At 37.3% G+C, this 19,669-nt stretch overlaps 2 protein-coding genes across 2 annotated transcripts in view; one reads left to right on the top strand and one right to left on the bottom strand.

Moving 5' to 3' along the window:
- Positions 1-7,054: 7,054 nt before the first annotated feature.
- LOC137294305 (kelch-like protein 30) lies at positions 7,055-8,854 on the bottom strand. Its single transcript, XM_067825305.1, has one exon. It carries the CDS (start codon positions 8,844-8,846, stop codon positions 7,056-7,058), a length of 1,791 nt encoding a protein of 596 aa, XP_067681406.1. The 5' UTR covers positions 8,847-8,854; the 3' UTR covers position 7,055.
- A 2,464-nt stretch (positions 8,855-11,318) lies between these two features.
- Positions 11,319-19,669, top strand: part of LOC137293770 (ribosome quality control complex subunit NEMF-like) — a 32,728-nt gene continuing 24,377 nt past the window's right edge. The window contains exons 1-7 of the mRNA XM_067824484.1: positions 11,319-11,492; positions 14,346-14,414; positions 15,137-15,239; positions 15,562-15,687; positions 15,974-16,119; positions 17,061-17,128; positions 19,490-19,579. Coding sequence (XP_067680585.1) covers positions 11,437-11,492; positions 14,346-14,414; positions 15,137-15,239; positions 15,562-15,687; positions 15,974-16,119; positions 17,061-17,128; positions 19,490-19,579 — 658 coding nt within the window. The 5' untranslated portion in view covers positions 11,319-11,436. The remainder of the gene's footprint in view (positions 11,493-14,345; positions 14,415-15,136; positions 15,240-15,561; positions 15,688-15,973; positions 16,120-17,060; positions 17,129-19,489; positions 19,580-19,669) is intronic.

Raw genomic sequence — 19,669 nt, 5'->3', positions numbered from 1 at the left:
GAGGCAACGTTTCCATATTCTTAAAGTGAGTGAGTGAGTGAGTCACATTTGCACCCATACTGGAACTTGAAACCAGTCCTTTGGAGTGACAAGTGAATGTTTTAACCACTAGACTACCTCATCACCCCGAGTATTGTGGAATGAGAAGATATGGCGCGAGCAGAAAATGGCCTTTGACGCAAGTCATCAAACTTGAATTCGACAGCATGCATGGATGATGTGCTTTGTAAAAATTCTTCCCGTGAATTTATGACAAACTGAGAAAGTTTTGTAGGGAACACCATAAGGATAATGTAGATTGTACTAAGCAAAGACGTACACTATCCCCAAAATGAAACGCATATGCGATTTGTATTTTTGAAAATGTATTAATTACCTACTGTGTTCAAACAGTAATCAAATTTTGTAACGAAAGTATTGATAACATGATTGTACACAATTACGTAAAAAATTGATTTTACCTGAAAATGTTGATTTAGGATTAGTAAGACACAACACAACAGAAATCACCTTCCAGTTGAAATTGTGCAGTAGAGAGTATTCACTGTCTGGCAATAAAATCCAAATTACGTTCAGAAATTGGCATTTGTTTTGATGGAGTTTCAAGGTTAAATCATTAAGTCACGTCACATCACATCACGTCACGACATGGAACATTGTCATTGAACGAATGCATGCTGGAGATTACCAGTCTTCTATTGCTAGGCGTCTGAATGTTAATTAGAGCAAGATATCATGGCTTGCAGCTTGTTGCAACCAAACAGGTATAACAAACGACTGTCCCGGTATTCAGACCTTGGGTTACCATTGCAGCCCAAGATCAGTTCATCCGAGTTCTACGGTTGCATGATGGCTGCACTGTTCGTGTTAACGCAGAAATATGTATTTTTCACATTACAAAATAATAAAAAGACACAGAAAATAATTTGCATGCGTGTTTTGGACGCGTGGATTCTGATCTACTTAATTTTAAAAAGTACCTTAGAACAGCAACATACAAATAGAGAAAAATAACAAAAAACATAAATTTCGAAATGATTTATAATTAAAGTTTCACGTGCAAAAGATTTGGACCACATATTTATACTTTTATTTCTGCACGCACTTGTGAATTGGCACTTGCCATACAATGCCCTGGAACAACACAGCTTAAAGTTTCAGTTTTCGGCCACTGGTTTCACCAAGCAGACGGACAAGGATGGGTAACTCTAATACCACTGAACATGCAGACGTGATAAAACCAATGCCTATGAACAGTTGCCTGTCATGGGTATGGAAAACAACATGAAGCGGTTCACATATTCAAAGTCTGCTATTTCTAGTTTTGTCTTTCTGATATATATTATTTACCGCTGTACAGTAATTAAATTTTCATTGTGTTCATTAAAATTCTGGCAATCTGATTGGTTAACTGGGAACATTTCTTTTGATTTCATTTCCGTGGATTCATACAGTTTGCACATTGGCTTTTAGTTTCATACCTCGATGCAGTGAAAGAAACGCACAGTCAGTTCTTAAGTAAATGACACATCTGATACATAGGATGTTAGTTTGTTAATAGTTCTATTGCTAGAATATATTACCATACAGTAAATGACACAGCTGATATGTGTAGGATGTTAGTTTGTTAATAGTTCTATAGTTAGAACATATAACCGTACAATAAATGACACAGCTGATATGTGTAGGATGTTAGTTTGTTAATAGTTCTATTGTTAGAATGTAGGCTTAGTATGTGTTTCTTTCTAACAGTGACCAGGCAAGCTCAACGCAAACTTTATATTCGGCCCAAACTCTGTCAGAATAACACCGTTTATATTCCATTTACTTCTTTTTCAAACACGCAGTGGATTTGTTTCGTACTTAATATAACAGTAATGAATTTAGATCGAATGTTTTACTTAAATACTTTACATAGTATTTGCTGCAAAAAGCATATCTGATTTGGGATATACAAAACCCCTGTTTTTAGCTATTTACATATTTTAATTTAAGGGCATCATATACCATATCCTGAAGGTTAAACACTACTGACATAAATGTAAATAGCTTAATACAATATATATCATTAGTCGTCAGGCTTAAAGACAGACGATTAGATATTTATTCTTTGTTCATAGCAACAAGAAGTTACAGTACATAATGAGAGCCATGTGTAGTGCACAGACTCCCAAGTTTGAGACTCTGAATGTCACCAGACCACGTGACATGATGGTACAGGTTGAGCTGAACAGACCAGAGAAGCGGAACTCCATGAACCAAGTCTGGAGGTACTGTTGTTGTTGCTGGACATTTATTGCATTTATGAATGCACTCAACTGCAACAATATGTTGTTGTTATTATTTGTGCTTCAGTGTAGGTCCAAGTTCGTTTCCTTCGAAATTGAATAAATCATTTTAAATTATTTAATACCACCCTCATATTTTAATCAAACAGACTCATTTGTATTGTACTGTAACGTGATGGTATACTGTATTCAAAGTTAGACTGTGACTATTTTTACTTGGCCTTGCTATGTTTGGACTACCTCATGCAAAAGATAGTGTCCAAGCTTGGCATGATACAGTTATGCATTATACAGTCTCCATGCATTTAAATAACTTTTGTTTTATAACCGTTTCTACACTAGGAATATATTCATCACATTTTTTGATAGAAAGGATCTTGTCTAAATGATCAGAAAAGGTTTTATAGGCCTTATCCAACACTTTTGTAGGTAATAAATTGAATAAACATAATGGCGTCTATATTATTTAGTCCGACATCCTCGTTAATCCGACAATTTGCTACGGAATGATGCTGTCGGTTTAATGAGACTTGACTGTATTTGTTTTTCTTGTCATCTGAATATCTAGTATTGGCAAATTGTCTACTATTGATTGCTCAAGTTTGTCAACCTGTCATGGCATAATGCATAACTTAATGCATTAAATGATGGTGATTCTCACCAGCTATTATTTTGGCTGGCTACAAAGATCAATAATACTGTCAACGGGATGAATTGTAAATGATTATCAATATGAATATTGGGCGTGGATAATATAGGACTAAAGATCTGGAGATGAATTATAGTTTTAACTTAATATCACAATACACAAAGTTACGTCTTCAGTTATGGGCTGATTCTTAAATTATGTTCAGTGTGCTGTTTGGTTAGTTGTCTATCCATGCATAAATATATCATGCAGTTTTCAACTGTAATACGTTGATTTAATTCTGGAGCTTTTGGTTAAAGTTACTTCTCCAGTATTTTCTGAGAACAGATTGATATTTGGACCCAGATATGCAAAATACAACCAGCGTTATCAGAAATGATTTTTTTCAAATAAAGTGGTTTTAATAAATTATTTTTGTACATATTTAGTTGTATTCTTTTCATTATCCCATAAATTATTCACTGAGTTGTTTAAATCCAGATTTCTTAGTTTCATATACTGCTCATTGGTTACAGAAAAAAATATGGAACATTACTCCCACCTACATGTCACCAGTAACTGGAATACTTATGAAACCTGTGTTGTAATCACAATAAATCATTATTTGATTCACGAAACTTGTTTTCAGTTCCATGATCAAATGATTTGTTCATGTTAAACCTCAACACCTGCATTAAAAATATCAGCATACAGGTGAGCTTCAACAAAACGGAGAGCAAACATTACCAAGAACAAAAACGGCAGGACACAATAAATCTTGATTTTTATTGAATGAATCAGCTTTCCACAGTTTTACACAGCTTCCACATTCATAACGTACTGATAATAATATCATACCTCGAAATCACTGCATTGTGAGTGAGTGCTGTGGACTTCAAATCTTTCATTTTACTTTTCAAGGTGAATTGGGGAAGAAAACAGAACACAGATATTCTGACCCTTGATTGTTTTTCCACTCAAAATATGTTCAAGTGTATAGCAACGTGTACAGATATTTTCCGGCTATAACAAGTCTGAATAATCAATTCTGGATAATACACAAATTTCCATACTGATGGGGTACAACAACATTCAATCAAGTCACCATGCCTGGCCCTTTGATCCATAATTTCACATCATATGACCTACACCAGTTGCTGGACACCTGTTCCAACATTGTCCTGTTTGAATGTAACAATTAATTACTTTCAGTGATTCAAGTAAACATCCCTTTTGCATTTGATGGATTTTCAGTGCATATCATTTGCATCAATCCACAAAAAATCATTTTCAATTCAATCCCAAACAAATATCTCTAAAAAGTTCATCATCTTGATGTAAATGCAATGTCAAGTTATGTTATATTTCTGAAAATCACTCTAAATTATGTGGGGTGGTTTAGAAAACAAGTGGTTAAAGTGTTGGCTTGTTAGACCCGGGATTCAATTCCCCACATGGGCACAATGTGTGATGCCCGCTTCGGGCATCCCTACTGTGATATACCTGGTATATTGTTAAGGGGTGCCACACCATACGCTTTCACTCACTACATTACATGATCGCTTTGTCAGGTAATACTTTTTGGTATTTACAGATGCGTACAGACAATTCTCAGTGAGAATATGAGATGTCAAAGACTGTGATTTAATTATCTATGACTCAGATATAAAATTCATAGGATATGTCCGTCATCAATCACGTATCCAACTTCTGGTCTTGTTGCCATGGTTTCTTGTTTTATCCATGGATAAATTAAATGTTTTGCTGTAAACATTGCTTTGTTTTACTTGTATGTCTAGGATTAATAGACGTCTATCTGCATGATGATTGTTCATGTGAATAATTTCTTTCACACATACATTAAAGTCAAATAAGAAAAATTTGTACACACGCCCACTTGGGATACAACCTTTTCATTGTCAGCTCAGGAAGTTACTCGGCTCAGTGGAGGAGCAAGCAAGGTTCAATGTTCTATTTGGAAAAGGCAAAAAATATGCATAATTAGCCTAAGCAGGGATTGAGATCAACCATATTGTCCTCTCCATAGGCAGATCCAGAGAGATCCCTTTCATCCTGAAACTTTATCAAATGACCATAGAAACTTGCGTGAAAATGAACTGTGCACCCTTCTTTCTCAAACATGTGCACTCATTCTTTCTCAAAAAGCTGTGTCTGCCCCTGATCTCTGCATTTGTTTGTTAAGACACCTGATCCCCAATCCAAAACGCATTTGTAGCACTGTAATATTCATAAGCTATATAACTACAATACATTGATACACTGTATGCTACAAATATCTTGTGGACTGGGACATGTACATCGTAATTTGAAAAATGCAAAATCCGCTGAGGATTGGTATTACTGTGAAGACTGAACCAAAGAAATTGCAATTGCTCATCTCATGTATTTACACCAGTGACAACTTAAACTGGAGTTGTTACTTTGAAATCTAAACACAATCAGTCCTTTGGAAACATAAAATGAACAAACACCAAACCACGAAAAAGCCTGTTTAAACTTTGACCCACACAACAAGTAATGACCCAATGTGCTTACTATTCAGTTTTCAGGTAAATAAACAGGACAAATGTCAGTGCAACATTATCATCTCAAATGAATATAAAGTTGGTAAAAATATTCAGACACACATTTCTGCATATGTAATGAACCTAACATAGCACCTGACTAACCAGAGTCAAATATGAGAGCTACTGTTGATAAAGAACGCCACTAACATCAGATCAAGTGACTGTTTCATCTCATCAATTCTTTCAGCCAAAGACAACCATCTCATAAAGTACATAATTTGCTGTCACTGAAAGTGTTTCAAATTATGTGTGTGTTCCACCCCCAGTAGCCTTGAGATTGACTTGTGCAATTGAAATATAGTCCTTTGAACTTTCAACATGAGCTTGAACATCTTCTCTGATACTGTGAAACTGAAACTTGGCCTTCAGGTTTCTTTGTATAAAAATAAATTGCTTGTACAAAAAGTAAAAATCCTTATTCCTGAGAATCACAGAGCAGTGGCACAGGACTTAAAGTTTGAGTGTGTTTTGATTTAAAATTTGTTTGAAGCAGCAATATTTATAGTCAATACTATTCTTGTAAATGTTAACAGGCTACATTATTCTTTTCCTTACAATCTTTTGCAGGCCCCCCTAAGTAATGGAAGAAATTACGGCAAATTTGAAGGAATTGCATCTCAAATGTAAGCAAACGCAGCCAAATTGCAGTGATATCAGTAGTTTAGCGGTAATAACAGAAACACAACGCTCCTATCAGAAACAATGTCGGTAATACTTGAAACAAGATCGGCCATCTTCGGAGATTTCTCGGCTCAGTTCCGTGATTTGTCGGTCGCGTCCTGAAACTTTTTTTACGAAAAGATTGTCACCGCAAAAGAGCATCATGAGTCATGCCCCTGGATGCTTCCGATGTTCAGATGCAAATAACCTCCGGTGGCATGACTTATGATGCTCTTTTGCAGTGATGATCTTTTCCTCATAAAATAAATTCATAGCTCTGACAACACCTCATACCTAATTGCATTCAACATGGGTGGTCAAAGATGGATAATCATGTAAATGAAAACAGTAGAAACTAAAAACAAAACTCACCGAGATGGTTGCTCCTTCCAGTGACACCATGTTTTGATGTGTGAGTTTAAGGACGCGACTGACAAATCACGGAACTGAGCGGAGAAATCACCGAAGATGGCCGATCTTGTTTCAAGTATTACCAACATTGTTTCTGATACGGGCGTTGTGTTTCTGTTATTACCGCTAAACTACCCATATTGCTGCAATTGTTTCGCGAGTGGGCTGCATTTGTTTACATTTTGAGATGCAATTCCTTCAAATTTGCCATAATTCCTTCAGTTACTTCGGGGGCCTGTTTTGGAAAAATCTTTCGTAAATAGTTTGCAGATAAAGGGATAAAGGCAAGTATTTGTGGATGTCATCCTCTTTACTTTGAGAATGCCATTCTTAGAATTTAGTCTGCAGATGATATTACCAAAATATGGTTTGTTCATAAGTTTATGGAGCTACAGAACCACGAGGCTCTATTTCTGATTAGGGTTCTGACAAGGAACCTCTTGACTTTCATGTTAAAGACATACACACCAGCTGATGCTCTCATGAATTCTCTCTATCATTCAGTGCCTTCAGATCTACGTATACATTAAGACATGTATGGTGAGACAGTGATACTGGTAGAGGACTTAACATTTTCCAGTCTGATGGAGGTCCATTGAGATCCAAGCAATGCACCATGTCATGGGCTCTGAATTTGTCCTCAAGTCCACCTGATATCACCAGCTGATCTTGGAATATGTGACATCCACCAAATTTGTGATAGCCATGGGACAAGATGAAATCACTCAGTCTATTTGTTACAGGATTGTAAAGTTTTAATCTCTTGCCTGGCTGGTCATTGATGAGGAGCAAGAATCCACTGACTGCAACACAGTCTGTTCTGCTGAAACGCAAATCCTCAGCATCGATCTGTGAGGACAATATTACAAGGTCATGCCATTCATTATCCAGTGGGTTATAGTACTGAGCTCCTTTGTATGAGTCAAATGACACATCCCTTCTCCCTGTGGTAACAGAGCTATGCATTCCACCCAGAAGGTACAGCTTGCCATCAAGAGGCGTTAGAGCGGCATTTCCTATTCCTTGAACGTCTTTTATAGCAGGGAGAGATGTCCACTGGTCTGTGGCAGCATTGTATACTTCGCCATCAGGTCTGACTGTAATCTTCCTGTTGCCTCGGCCACCTACAATATAGACTAAGTCCTGAAGTGCAGCACTGCTGTGGTTGTACCTCACACCATTCATTGACTGTACCTGTCGCCATGTGTCTCCCAAAACATCATACTCCCATGCCTCAGAGAATATCTGCTTTTGTTTATCATACAGAGGCACCTCAGTGGTTACCCCACCTGTAAGGTAGATTTTGTTTTTCAACAAAGCCACACCAAAATGATGACGTTTTTCAAATGGAAATGAGGTAAGTGTGTGCCATCTGCTGGTTTCAGGGTTGTAGAAGAATATATCACTGGTGCTAAACTTACTTGAAGTCGTGTCCCGACTCACAACAACCATGACCTGCTCATATCTTGAAATTCTGGATCCACCAACACAGTTCCTCAGCTGGTCATACACATCTTTGCCATACAAAGACAATACATCAGCTTTATCAACATCTGTTTGACTGAATCCAAGAGGGCAAATCAAATCACTAAAATCTCCCACTCTATCATTCCGATTGAACATGACCCACTTAACCACAGATTTCAATACTATCATTTCAGAATCCACCTTGAGAGTTCTGCTTGTGATTATTCTGTTAAGGAGATCTTTCGGCGTGTGGAGGAAAGACTCACTTTCCGCGACATCTTTGAAATGGTTTTGAATATATTCCCATGCTGCTTCTTTAAGGTCTGGCAAAAGATGAGCCTCTGCTAACTGAAAGATTTTTAGACAGGTGTCATGGTGGACGTGTTGAAGCAGAAATCCACTACATGCATGAACAAGGTCCCTCAACTGGAGAAAGTCTGCACATTCTAAAAGATCTATTACTTCATCTGCATTTACTGTCAGTGTAGCTGTGTAAATAAAGTCGAGTAGTTTTGTGAAACTTTTTAAAGAAACTCCTTTCAGGCAAATACTGTTTTGATTTTCTGTGTCTGAGAACGAGAAGTATGCACTAAAATATGGACAGCAAGAATCTAGAAGGATCTTGTGGCATTGGAACTCCTTTCCCTCAACATGAATGATGATATCAGTAAACTGTCCAAGTTGGCGACATTTTTCAAAGTGGTTCCATGCGAGGCTATAATTTTCCATTCCATGATAGCTGAATACTTCAGTGCGGTAGCTGTCAAAAAGCGAGGTGGGTGGTTGTGTATGATCATCATCCATGATGAATGTTACCTGAAATGACATCAAATACACCACATCTATCATATTTTCAAACGTCTTTAGATATTCTAAATGCCTTTCATGTAAATGAGCAATGATCAGGTGATGAAAAAAGCTATGTACATAATGAGAGTATTTTACAGACAAAACTGATGCTCCTTTCCATATAATATTCCAGTTAATGATATGTACAACAGATAATATATTGTCATCTAATCATAATACATGTATATATTCTGCATACATACATATATCTACACATAATATTAGTCTAGCATGTCATTACAGACTGCAGTTACACAATCACTATTTGCCGAGTAGCACACTTAACATGTAGGGGTGGAAGTTTTTGCTGATAGAATCTTAATGCTTATCAGTTGTGAAGTTTAACCAAAATACTTGGTTATCATGTACGTTTGGCCTGTCCCATCAAATGACCTGTTACATAATGTAAATTTTATGTGAACGACTATTGCATGGTTTTAAAACGCTTTTGGCAATAATCAAGAAGCAGCACAACGGAGGTCACCAGAAATGGGTTCGCCAGAGACCATATAATTGATGGTGTCTGGTTCCACATGTATCTACAAGGGGAAAGTAGTAATATTGATGAGCTCATCGTAAGCAATGGGGATGGAATATCCTTGATATATACTTGTTCTATCTGACTTCTAACTTCAAAATATGCCACGCAAACGACATGCAAGTGGCCAAGAGCCCCACGTGGTTTTGCAATGCAGGGTCATGTCTTGACTGCAAAGGACCGCATCGCAGCCCTCGGCCAGTATCAAATATAAATTCAGAATGATCAAACCTTTAGCACATGAATTCAGTGGTATTGTTGGAAAGAGTTCCGCCTGTACCCCTCTATTTTTACATAGTATATGTCCCCGGTGTAATATTCCAACATAGAACAAGTTTACTGATTGTTTTCTATACCTGTTCTAGTTTATTGAATGTATATTTTGGGTCAGGTATGCATGGGTGTCAGCCAGATCTGTCAATAAATGAAAATTACAATGTTACTTATTGTCGACAGAGTGAAAACCCTGAGTGTAGACCTAGCATGGTCAACAAACCGTGACGATGTTAAAGAGAATGTTTGCATGGTGACTTAGTCAATCATGAGTAATTGAATTAAGTTAACCTTTTTAAAAATTTGTAAGAAATAAGGTTACAAACAGACTATTATTTTACGTTATGCGCGTATCATGAGGAAATGAATTAAGTTTGTCTTTTCAACAATTTGTGAGTAATTGAATTAAGTTAATATTTTTAATCATTTGTAAGAAAATTAAGGTTGCAAACAGACTATTATTTTATGTTATGCACGTATCACGAGGAAATTAATTAAGTTAATCATTTTAACTATTTGTAAGAGAATTAAGGTTGCAAACAAACAAGGACTACCATCCTGTGGAAAACATGTATCATTTGGGTATATGTAATAGATCAGGAAAATGTTATTATCACTATCAAAATGGCAAATGCTGTGATGCGTGTTACACTGACAACATTAATGGAAGTCAGAATCTTTACTACAATGGATTCAAGTACAGAGTCAACAGACACAGAGCTCAGAAAACATACTGGGGCTGTACAAATGCCACCTGTCCATCGTATTTGGTTGAAGGCTGACAGTCTTACTGACTTGAACTACAGAGACAACGTGTCAGAGTTGTTTCATCTTGGCTGAACATTCCGATTACTGAAATGGACTTTATCATCACAATTCTCAAATGTTAATACCTTTTTCACTTATATATCTATATCAAAATATATTGTGCGAATATATATGGTCAGAATGAACGCTATATAGCCCTGTTACTGAGCGGGGGATATAATAAACATATGGTTCACTGTTGATGTCACACTGTGTTTTTAAATGGTTTGTTAATTGCGAGCACTCTGGGCGTCATGTCACTCATGTGGAACATCATCTCCCTTTCCACGGACTGTCGACAAGTAATTTGGACGTATTGTTCTCTGTTGTCGACAGTCCGGGTATAAACCGTATGCATGTCGGTTTGTAATTTTGGCTTTTGATTGGGGTGGGGGGTACGGCTCTATTGTTCACCTACCGTATTACCGTTGAAAAACTACCAGCAAGTCCAAACCACACTGTCCAAGTCAAGTGCCCCAAGTCAAGCTTGTGGTAACCAGGATAGAATCTGATCTTGTCTTTCCGAAGTCAAATTCACCAAGAAAATGGCTTTGCAGTATTATCGGTACACGCACAATAAACGTGACTTGCACATACAAGGTCTGAAGGTGACACGGTGACCCAATTTCATGTCGAAAGAGTAGTGACGATATGCAATATTGACAGAACATACACCAGCATTCCCATAGCAGACGCACTTTTCCAACCGGAAGTTAGAAGTGTGATGATTGAAACCTGTTTTGTTAAGTTAACTTTCATTGGATAATATTTTCATTTTAACCAATGAAGTAAGATGTAACATTTTTGTCAAGACGTAATTTTACCCAGGAAGTTCGTAAGGCTAAAGCTTGTGTATTATGGTGAAACACATGACTGTGGCGAATGGGTAACCTACAACTTAAGGAATAAGATATAACACTATTCAAAATGAAGAGTAGATTTAGTACAGTCGATATTAGCGCAGTGGTCAAGGAACTTCAAAGGTAATTTTATACTAAACTTTTCTCCAGAACGGGGCTATTTTCGTGAATTTGTATCGTACTGTTTTGAAGATGACTGTACATAGTAAGTAACTAAGTTGCGTCATTAACCCAAGGTAATTTATTTTTTGATTGATGGCAGCTTAATTCATCTCTGAAACAATGGTTAACAACACAGTATGATCCATTACAATGTATGTCAACCATGTCCTACAAGCTGTAAAACCAACTAGTTCAGCTAGCTGAACTATAAAACCAACATGCATTCTGTGTTAGAATGTAGATGAGATTACACATTAATGTACAAGAATAGTGTGAATAGGCTTTATGAGACACCACCAATTTCAAGGGATAATTTTTCTGTCACTCATTTCATTTTTATTTCCATAAACCAGAGACCATCTGTTATAATTATGGTCTCTGCTTAAACTAACATTTAAGCTTGTGATAACGAACACACTGAATTATTTAGTCAGTATGTTGATTTCATGAACATCAGAAATATCAGATGTTGACTATTATCAAACATACCCTATCTTTCTATACTTTTACCTCCATGTCAATTATTTTGACTTCTTGTGAATGATGTAATAAAAATCTTTTATGTTTACAAGTCACATAGGTGAAACCACTTTATCAGCAGTGCAAGGGAACTTACCATCTATCTCACTACATTGTACAGGTGAATGTAGGCTCTTTCCCAATTGAACAACATTTGAAATGTTGTCAACTGTGGTTCGTTGATATCTGCCAAACTAAGTAATCATACATACAATCTAAGAGGCACATAAATATAAATCATATTAAATGCATGAAATTATTACAGCATAGTAGTACATTAGCAAATGACACAGGCGCTTACTCCCCGAAACAGGGTGTCATTAGTATTTGTGAGTCTATTCTTTTCTGGTATGGTTCAGTATAAACAATGTCTATGATTGGTCGAGATTTTGACATTTGAACTTAACTGAAGTCAAGGAAATTTGTGCATTTCTACTTTGGAGGATCCTACAATATTGTCATGTGATAAGTATGGGGAATGGAAGGGTTTCATTAATGTTGTGTTTCATGAAAGTCTTGTCAACTTCATTGTAACTGTGAGACATGACAAAGTTCCCATCAATGTAATCAAACTCAGTTATTGTGATAATCATGAAGACTATCACTGACTTTGTGTGCCTGCTGTTAGGTGCCTGACATTGAGAGTGTTGACACTAATCCCTGATGGGACACAACCTAATCATGCTAATATAAGTACTAGAATCTGTACTTAACTGAGAAAGTGTAATCCCATGTGTAGCATATGTTACATTTGACAAATTTCTATGTAGTATTGTGTATTCACAGTATAGTAAAATGATTTAACTATGCCCATTGGTTGACAGTGAACAAACATCACTAAATCGAAACATTTTAATGTATGTTGTTCATTGGTCAGGAGGTGTGCATGGGTTGATGTACCTTCGGGCTTGGGGTACATTAACAAACATCTAGGGTACATCAACCGATGGGTCTTGAAGGACCAGTGAACAATTTTGAACTGTTTGAAGCATGGGTGTCTGATTGTATACTTCGGTTAACCTGTGTGGATCTCACAATTCGAATCTTGCATCTTGCTGTGTTTCCTGCAGGTATTGTCTTAGTCAGTCTAAGTAAATTTAGTCTCAGTGTATTTCGTTACACTCCACAACTGAGTCTAACAAAACCTAGTAGAAGGTCGCGTCAGGTAACCTTTGAGCGACCATTGACAGTCCAATCAAGCATGAGACGGTTAAATAGATTTAACCAATCAGACAACAGCTATTATTTAGGGATTGGAGGGACTTTCAAAATATTCAGGTCACTGACACAGATCTCTCCAGAAAAACAAAATCTGCATATAACACAGTTATTTAACCTGCAGTATATACGCTTTGGGGTGTATATTGACATGGTTACCATTAGCTAATATTTCTGCAAGATAACATCCCTGAATATTGCCAAAAACAGTATTTTCAGCGACTATTTACTCATCGCTGACATGGTTGTACATATGCTGTGTGCATCACCCAGAAGCAAGCGTTCGCGAAATAGCATTCGGAATCGTTCGGGTACAAACCTTATAAGACAAGACGTACAAAAGGTGTGTGCGAATGAGCACTTTCGTGATTTGGTAAGCTGTCTTCTGATTGGTCTGTCTCAAAGGTTACCTAACGCGACCTCCCATAAGGTTTTGTTAGACTCAGTAGTGGAGTGTGAAGAAAAGTACTGAGGATAAGTTTACTTACACTGTGTCTTAGTAAAGTCACCACAATGTAACCTGTCAAATATAATATTCATTTGAATGTTTTGTCAAATTTATTAATTGGAATGCGAGGCAAATTTTTCTTGCCATTGCAAGATTTTTCGACACTTCTGTCGATTTGTATTTGCTAAACTTTGGTAATTTCTGTGAATCATGCATGATTCAATGTTATTCAAGATTAAGAAGTACTACCATGAAGAATTGAATGACTTGCCATTGGCATTGGTGCACATTGAAATGTATCTTTCTTGTAAGTGGGGTACATTAAAAATAATACGAAAGTGCTTTGCCAATCAGAAAACAGCATTTACATGTAAGGTAAGGTAAAGTGTCTTGTATACAGCTTTATTTGTTTAGGTCAATACTTTTTCAACAGACGAACCAGTCATTTACAACAAGGATCCCTTAACTTTTATGAATTTTATCTGAGCTCACAGAATGTTCAACCTTGTTTAAGACTGGAAATTCATACACTCCCCAATAATAAATCACAATTCCTTGACCAGTTTATAATGTTTTATTATAATAGCTGCATGAGGATCATAAAAGGATTGTTTTGTGTATGTTTTCAGGTTTCTTGGCATGCGTGTGGTCAATATTTATGATATAGACAACAAGACCTACCTCATCAGACTGGCAAAGTAAGTATAACTGAGGCCGTGTTTCGATATGGGAAATGATAAGTTCACAGTCATGGTGGACCATTGAGTATTGTACAGCATGCGCACTGTGCTGGTCGCAGTAGCCCGATAAAATGAGAGTTGGATCTCTACAATATGTGTTTGTATTCTTCTGGTCATACTGTAATGAATTGTTGCTTTGTTGAATTCATGGTTAGCTTGGCCCAGATAGTGAAATAAAGAGAATGCGGGACAGGTGTCTACCTCTCAAAGGTGTCAAATGCTGCGGAAACTCCAGTGTAGTGTAAACAAAACAAGATACTGAATGCTTTGTGATACCTGACCTAGTGGTTAAGTGTGGTTTAACTCCTTTTTTAGCAATGCTCACATATTGCACCTACGTATGTCCCGGTTATTAAGCCCACTGTATCAAATATACCTGGTGTGCAGTATGGGGTTACAAGTTGCTTCAGAAATGCAATTCATTGTGCATGCTTCTGTTCCCTGGACACTGCAGAAACCAGTGGCCGCATGATTCACTTTGATCATGGTTCAACCTTTGCCAGCATGGCTCTCAGTAGGTATCTAGGACCTGCAGCACTTTAGACTTTTCTCCCATATGAAGCTGATACACTGTGACATAACTGGAATGATCAATATTTATCTCCTCAGTGCCTTGTTGAATCCAAGTCTCTCTCACTTATGTGCTGTATGGAATTTTTTCCAATCTGTTCTATTTCCAGACCTGATCAGAAAGTGGTCATTTTGCTGGAATCAGGAATTCGCCTTCACAGTACTGAGTTTGACTGGCCCAAAAACCCAGCTCCATCTGGCTTCTCCATGAAGGTAGGGACACATAATAATCATGACTACTAACAGCATTTAGCCTTATTAGATATTATGCCCTAAAAACCAAATAAGAGAGGCAGAGATACATTAGTTTTGATATGGTAGGATGACCTGTAGTCTTGACGAATGGCTCCGAATGATGCCTCATACGTTGCCTGCCTGTTATGAAAGACATCAGACAGTTTGATACAGCAACCACAAAATACACATACGGATGATGTCACATAGCAAATGCCTTGTGTATTGTTCTCAGCAGAACCTGACCATTTGTTCCAATTGTGTCCGGCCATCTTTGATGAATACGTTCTGTTTATTTCAGATGAGGAAGCATCTCAAAGGTCGCCGTTTAGAGTGCATTCAGCAACTCGGTGTGGACAGAATAGTTGACTTCCAGTTTGGCTCCAGTGAAGCTGCCTACCATGTCATCCTGGAGCTGTACGATAGGGTAGGTGTGTGCGGACATTGCCGTTGGATGTCTTCCACTGACACAAGAGTGGCTTAGAGAAGCAGTATTGATGGGTGCATCAAATCAGTTGGATCATTTTGGCCTAGATCTTTAATGTACACACTGTTTAGAAAAAATAAGTAAGAATTTTTCAATTTTTTACTTACCTACCTTACTTGAAGTTTTCAGTCACCTTTAGACTGACTGTATGTTGATGTTTTTTGTGAAGGCTATAGTGCACATGTATTCGTTACATGTACCTGATGTGTTATTGTTTTTCAAACAGGGTAACATTGTCCTGACAGACTATGAATATACAATCCTCAACATCCTTCGACCACGCACTGACAACAGTCAAGATGTCCGCTTTGCTGTGAGGGAGACATACCCTGTAGATGTGGCCAAACAACATGAACTGCCGACAGTGGAGAGGTGAGGGTGTTTCAGAAGTTGAATATTTCTGATGTGCTGTTTAATGTCTATTTCTGACATACTGCAGGATGCACCAGCGCATAATACTGATGAATGCCTTTGTTCATGAGAGTGTGCTAAAAGTTGTGGTCCAAAATATTCAGCGGTGATAATTATTAAAAGAAACAGTGATATCATCACTTGTATTGTTCATTCAAAAGAAATTTCAGGGAAACATTTTTTCTCACATTGTCTCACTGACAAAGGTCCAGTGTAGTATACTCTTCAAAAATAGTAGGTGAACCTGAAATTTGAAATCTGGTAGAAAGGAAACCCATTGAGGAATGTTACAATATTTGTCCTGTGTATGCAGCATCATTTCATGTTATCACAACAAACAAACACAATGCATGGAAAGCATGTGCACAATGTAGGGGCCTCTTACACGTGCATCTGGTGTTATTATGAATCTTGACGTTTTTCAGGCAGGTTGATAAATCACTGTAGACCATCGTTTCCAATAACTTTTTTGCATCTGTGCACGATCAGGGTTTTCAGGGTCAAATCACACACTACTGACTGAAAATTGTAAACCTGAAATTTTCATGCTTCCCCTATTTTTTTTAAGAGTATGTAAAGTGATCTTTTACCTCCTGGCACTTCACATGCAGATTGAGTTGTATATTCCAGTAGGGACTAGGAACAGAAAAATAGACAGACACAGATCCAGTAACTAGGTTATTAACAATGTCTGTGATTGCCTGAAAGCATCTGAGCAGTTCTGATTGGCTATTACTACTATTATGATTTCCACTACATATCTTCCACTTGGAGCATGAAGACGCATAACTTGTAGCTTTTGTCTAATGGGCTATCATGCCTTGTTAGTATTGATGATTTCTGAATGAGTGTTCCATCCTGAAAGGTGTTTGTTACTGAAGTCAATATGATGTGTTTTCCAGCTTGACAGAAATCATGTCGAAGGGGAAAGATGGAGACCCTCTGAAGAAGCTGCTGGTTCCAAATCTAGGTAATGTTTAATTTTTATCACCCAGTTGGGATTTAAGGGAGCAAAGGAGATCTATAGTAATTAGGAATGTCATTGCATTTTGTGATATCAGTGAAACAGGAAACTGTTCTTGCTGTACCGATACAAGGTTATGAATTTCAGTGTAAAATCAAAACTTCATTGTCACAGTATTGATTACATTTCTTTAGATTACCATGATTAATACGAGAATAGTAGAGAGCAAGAAGTTCAGTTTCAAGCATAAGCCTTTTTAAAGGGGTCACATACAATGCAAAACACAACCTTGCAGATTCTGATACCTTTTGGTATTGACTTACAGGAACAAATCATCAAAAATGCAAATTCAGCTTATAAAGTTGAAAAGCAGTGCGATGAAAAAAGGCCGGCAAAATTGAAGTTCAAACGATTCACTAATTTTCCCCCAGCAATGGGAGAAAATGTGGTTTCAACAGCTGCGCTGCACCAATAGTGCCTGCATAGTGATTCAGTTCACGCAGTTTGAACTGGGAAGGCAACTTGCAAAACACAGCAAGTGATGCATTCAAGGATTATTGCTGTGGTCAAAGTATGATAACAAGAGATGTTTCTTGTCATTACAAGCATCTTGGGTGTGTAGTAATAAAAACACAATGGTTCCATACTTGTAGATTTCAAGAAAGTGTATTTGCATTGTTAAAAAGTGTTCAGTTTGAAAACCGAAATGTTTTAATACATACCTTCAGAAATATAGGAAAATATGTTGATTGTGACAAGCAGTCTCTGTCACAGACAAAACTCAATGTCTATTTAGTGACATCTGTGTGTCTGATTGCTTGTCTGCTAATGACAGTATTCAATACACAACTTCAATCATAGATTTGAACTTAACACCTGTCATGCTATACACCACAGACAAAATACATTGATCAATGACTATTGCACCAGGGTTCTGTCTCTGTCACATTATGTAATTACACAGACAGGCAGGTGTTATTCTTGTACACATGACATGATGTTATGTATGTGGGTTGTAAACAAACTGCCTCCATTTTTCTTGGATGACTGGATCGGACGGAAAGTGGTGCAAACTCACATCGTCAGTTTCAAGTTCTGCTTTGTACTCTGGCGACGCCAGTGACATTTCCCAGCTACACAGTAGTTCGCCATCTCAGTATTTGATTGGATTGAATGCAAATGCAGAGAGCATGCATTTACAAAACTCAACATCTCTATATACATACTTCATGGATAACAACTACTGCTATTGTATATGATGCAACGTTTTATCATGTGGTATATGAATCCATACCGAAACTGAAAACGTCATATGCAATCAAAAAGTTGTTATCCATGTGAAATCTTACTTTTTTATCAATCACCGTGCTTCGAAAATCATCTCTATATATACACAATAACATCTCAGTGTATCAGCAAATGAATCAGCCAGTGAAAAGTATTCGTTACACTTGAGTGCACACCCACCCGCTCTCATTGGGTTAGGTCTGCTGGGTGCTTCATTTCGAGGGAAGGAAACCCAATTCCAAAATATTGCACTTTTGTTTCTTGACTGTATGCTTATAATTTTGTATATTTGTTTTTTCACAACTGACAGTGTCAATTTTATGTCAGGAATAAGTAAAAGTTGTGCTGTAATAATGTTTGTTTTTTTTGGTTGCATGTGACCTATAACTGATTGATAGCAGAAACACATAATTTCTATCTGTACACTTACAGATTAGTGAATTCATGTTACTAATCATTCTGTGGATACATTTTGGTCGATATATTGATTCTGAAATTTCTTTTCATGGAGTTTCTTTCCCAGTACTAATTTGTGTTAGATCAAATATTTTAATTCAGTGTGTGAGAATTCCTCACAATTATGTAGTGTTGTCAGTGTACGAAATACCTGCCTGTTTGACTGCGCGGGAGGGGTTATTTTCAACATGGACTGCCAGATTCTCAAATTCACCTGTCTGACAGTTGACTTATGTTTTTAGACATGTATATGAAGATATATTCGTCGGCAGGTAAGGCATCTTTTACATCTAACCAGGGCCCCGGCCCGTTTCACAAAACTCTCGTATGCCTAAAGTTTGGAAACTTCTCTTAGCATTCCTACGTCCTATGTTGCAGCATAGCAGGTATGAATGCTATATGACAGAAGTTACGAAATCTTAGGCTTATGAGAGTTTTGTGAAACAGGGCCCAGCCCTGTGTTTTGGCTGAAATTTTTTAGTGTTTCATACCCTGGTGTTATATCAGGCTTGATGTGGAATTATTGGTAACCATAGTAACCTTATTATGACACTTTATGCCTGGAGCAACTAAGGTGATGATGTTGATGGATGTAACAGCCAGAGTTTTTGTCATGTTTTGCAGACTATGGCCCAGCTCTACTGGATCACTGTCTGTTAGGGGCCGGCTTCACAGAGAACTGTAGGATTGGCAAAGGCTTTGACATCTCAAGAGGTAAATTCAGTTACATATTACTTGATTAACACTGATGAGCTCTTTGTCAAATATTTATGACATGACAAAGAAATGCCCTTTGGACTTCTA

This window comes from Haliotis asinina, chromosome 8 (genome assembly GCF_037392515.1).
Source record: "Haliotis asinina isolate JCU_RB_2024 chromosome 8, JCU_Hal_asi_v2, whole genome shotgun sequence".
NCBI classification, from domain to species: domain Eukaryota; kingdom Metazoa; phylum Mollusca; class Gastropoda; order Lepetellida; family Haliotidae; genus Haliotis; species Haliotis asinina.
Note: the sequence above shows the minus strand (reverse complement) of the source record. Positions and strands in the feature narration are given on the sequence as shown.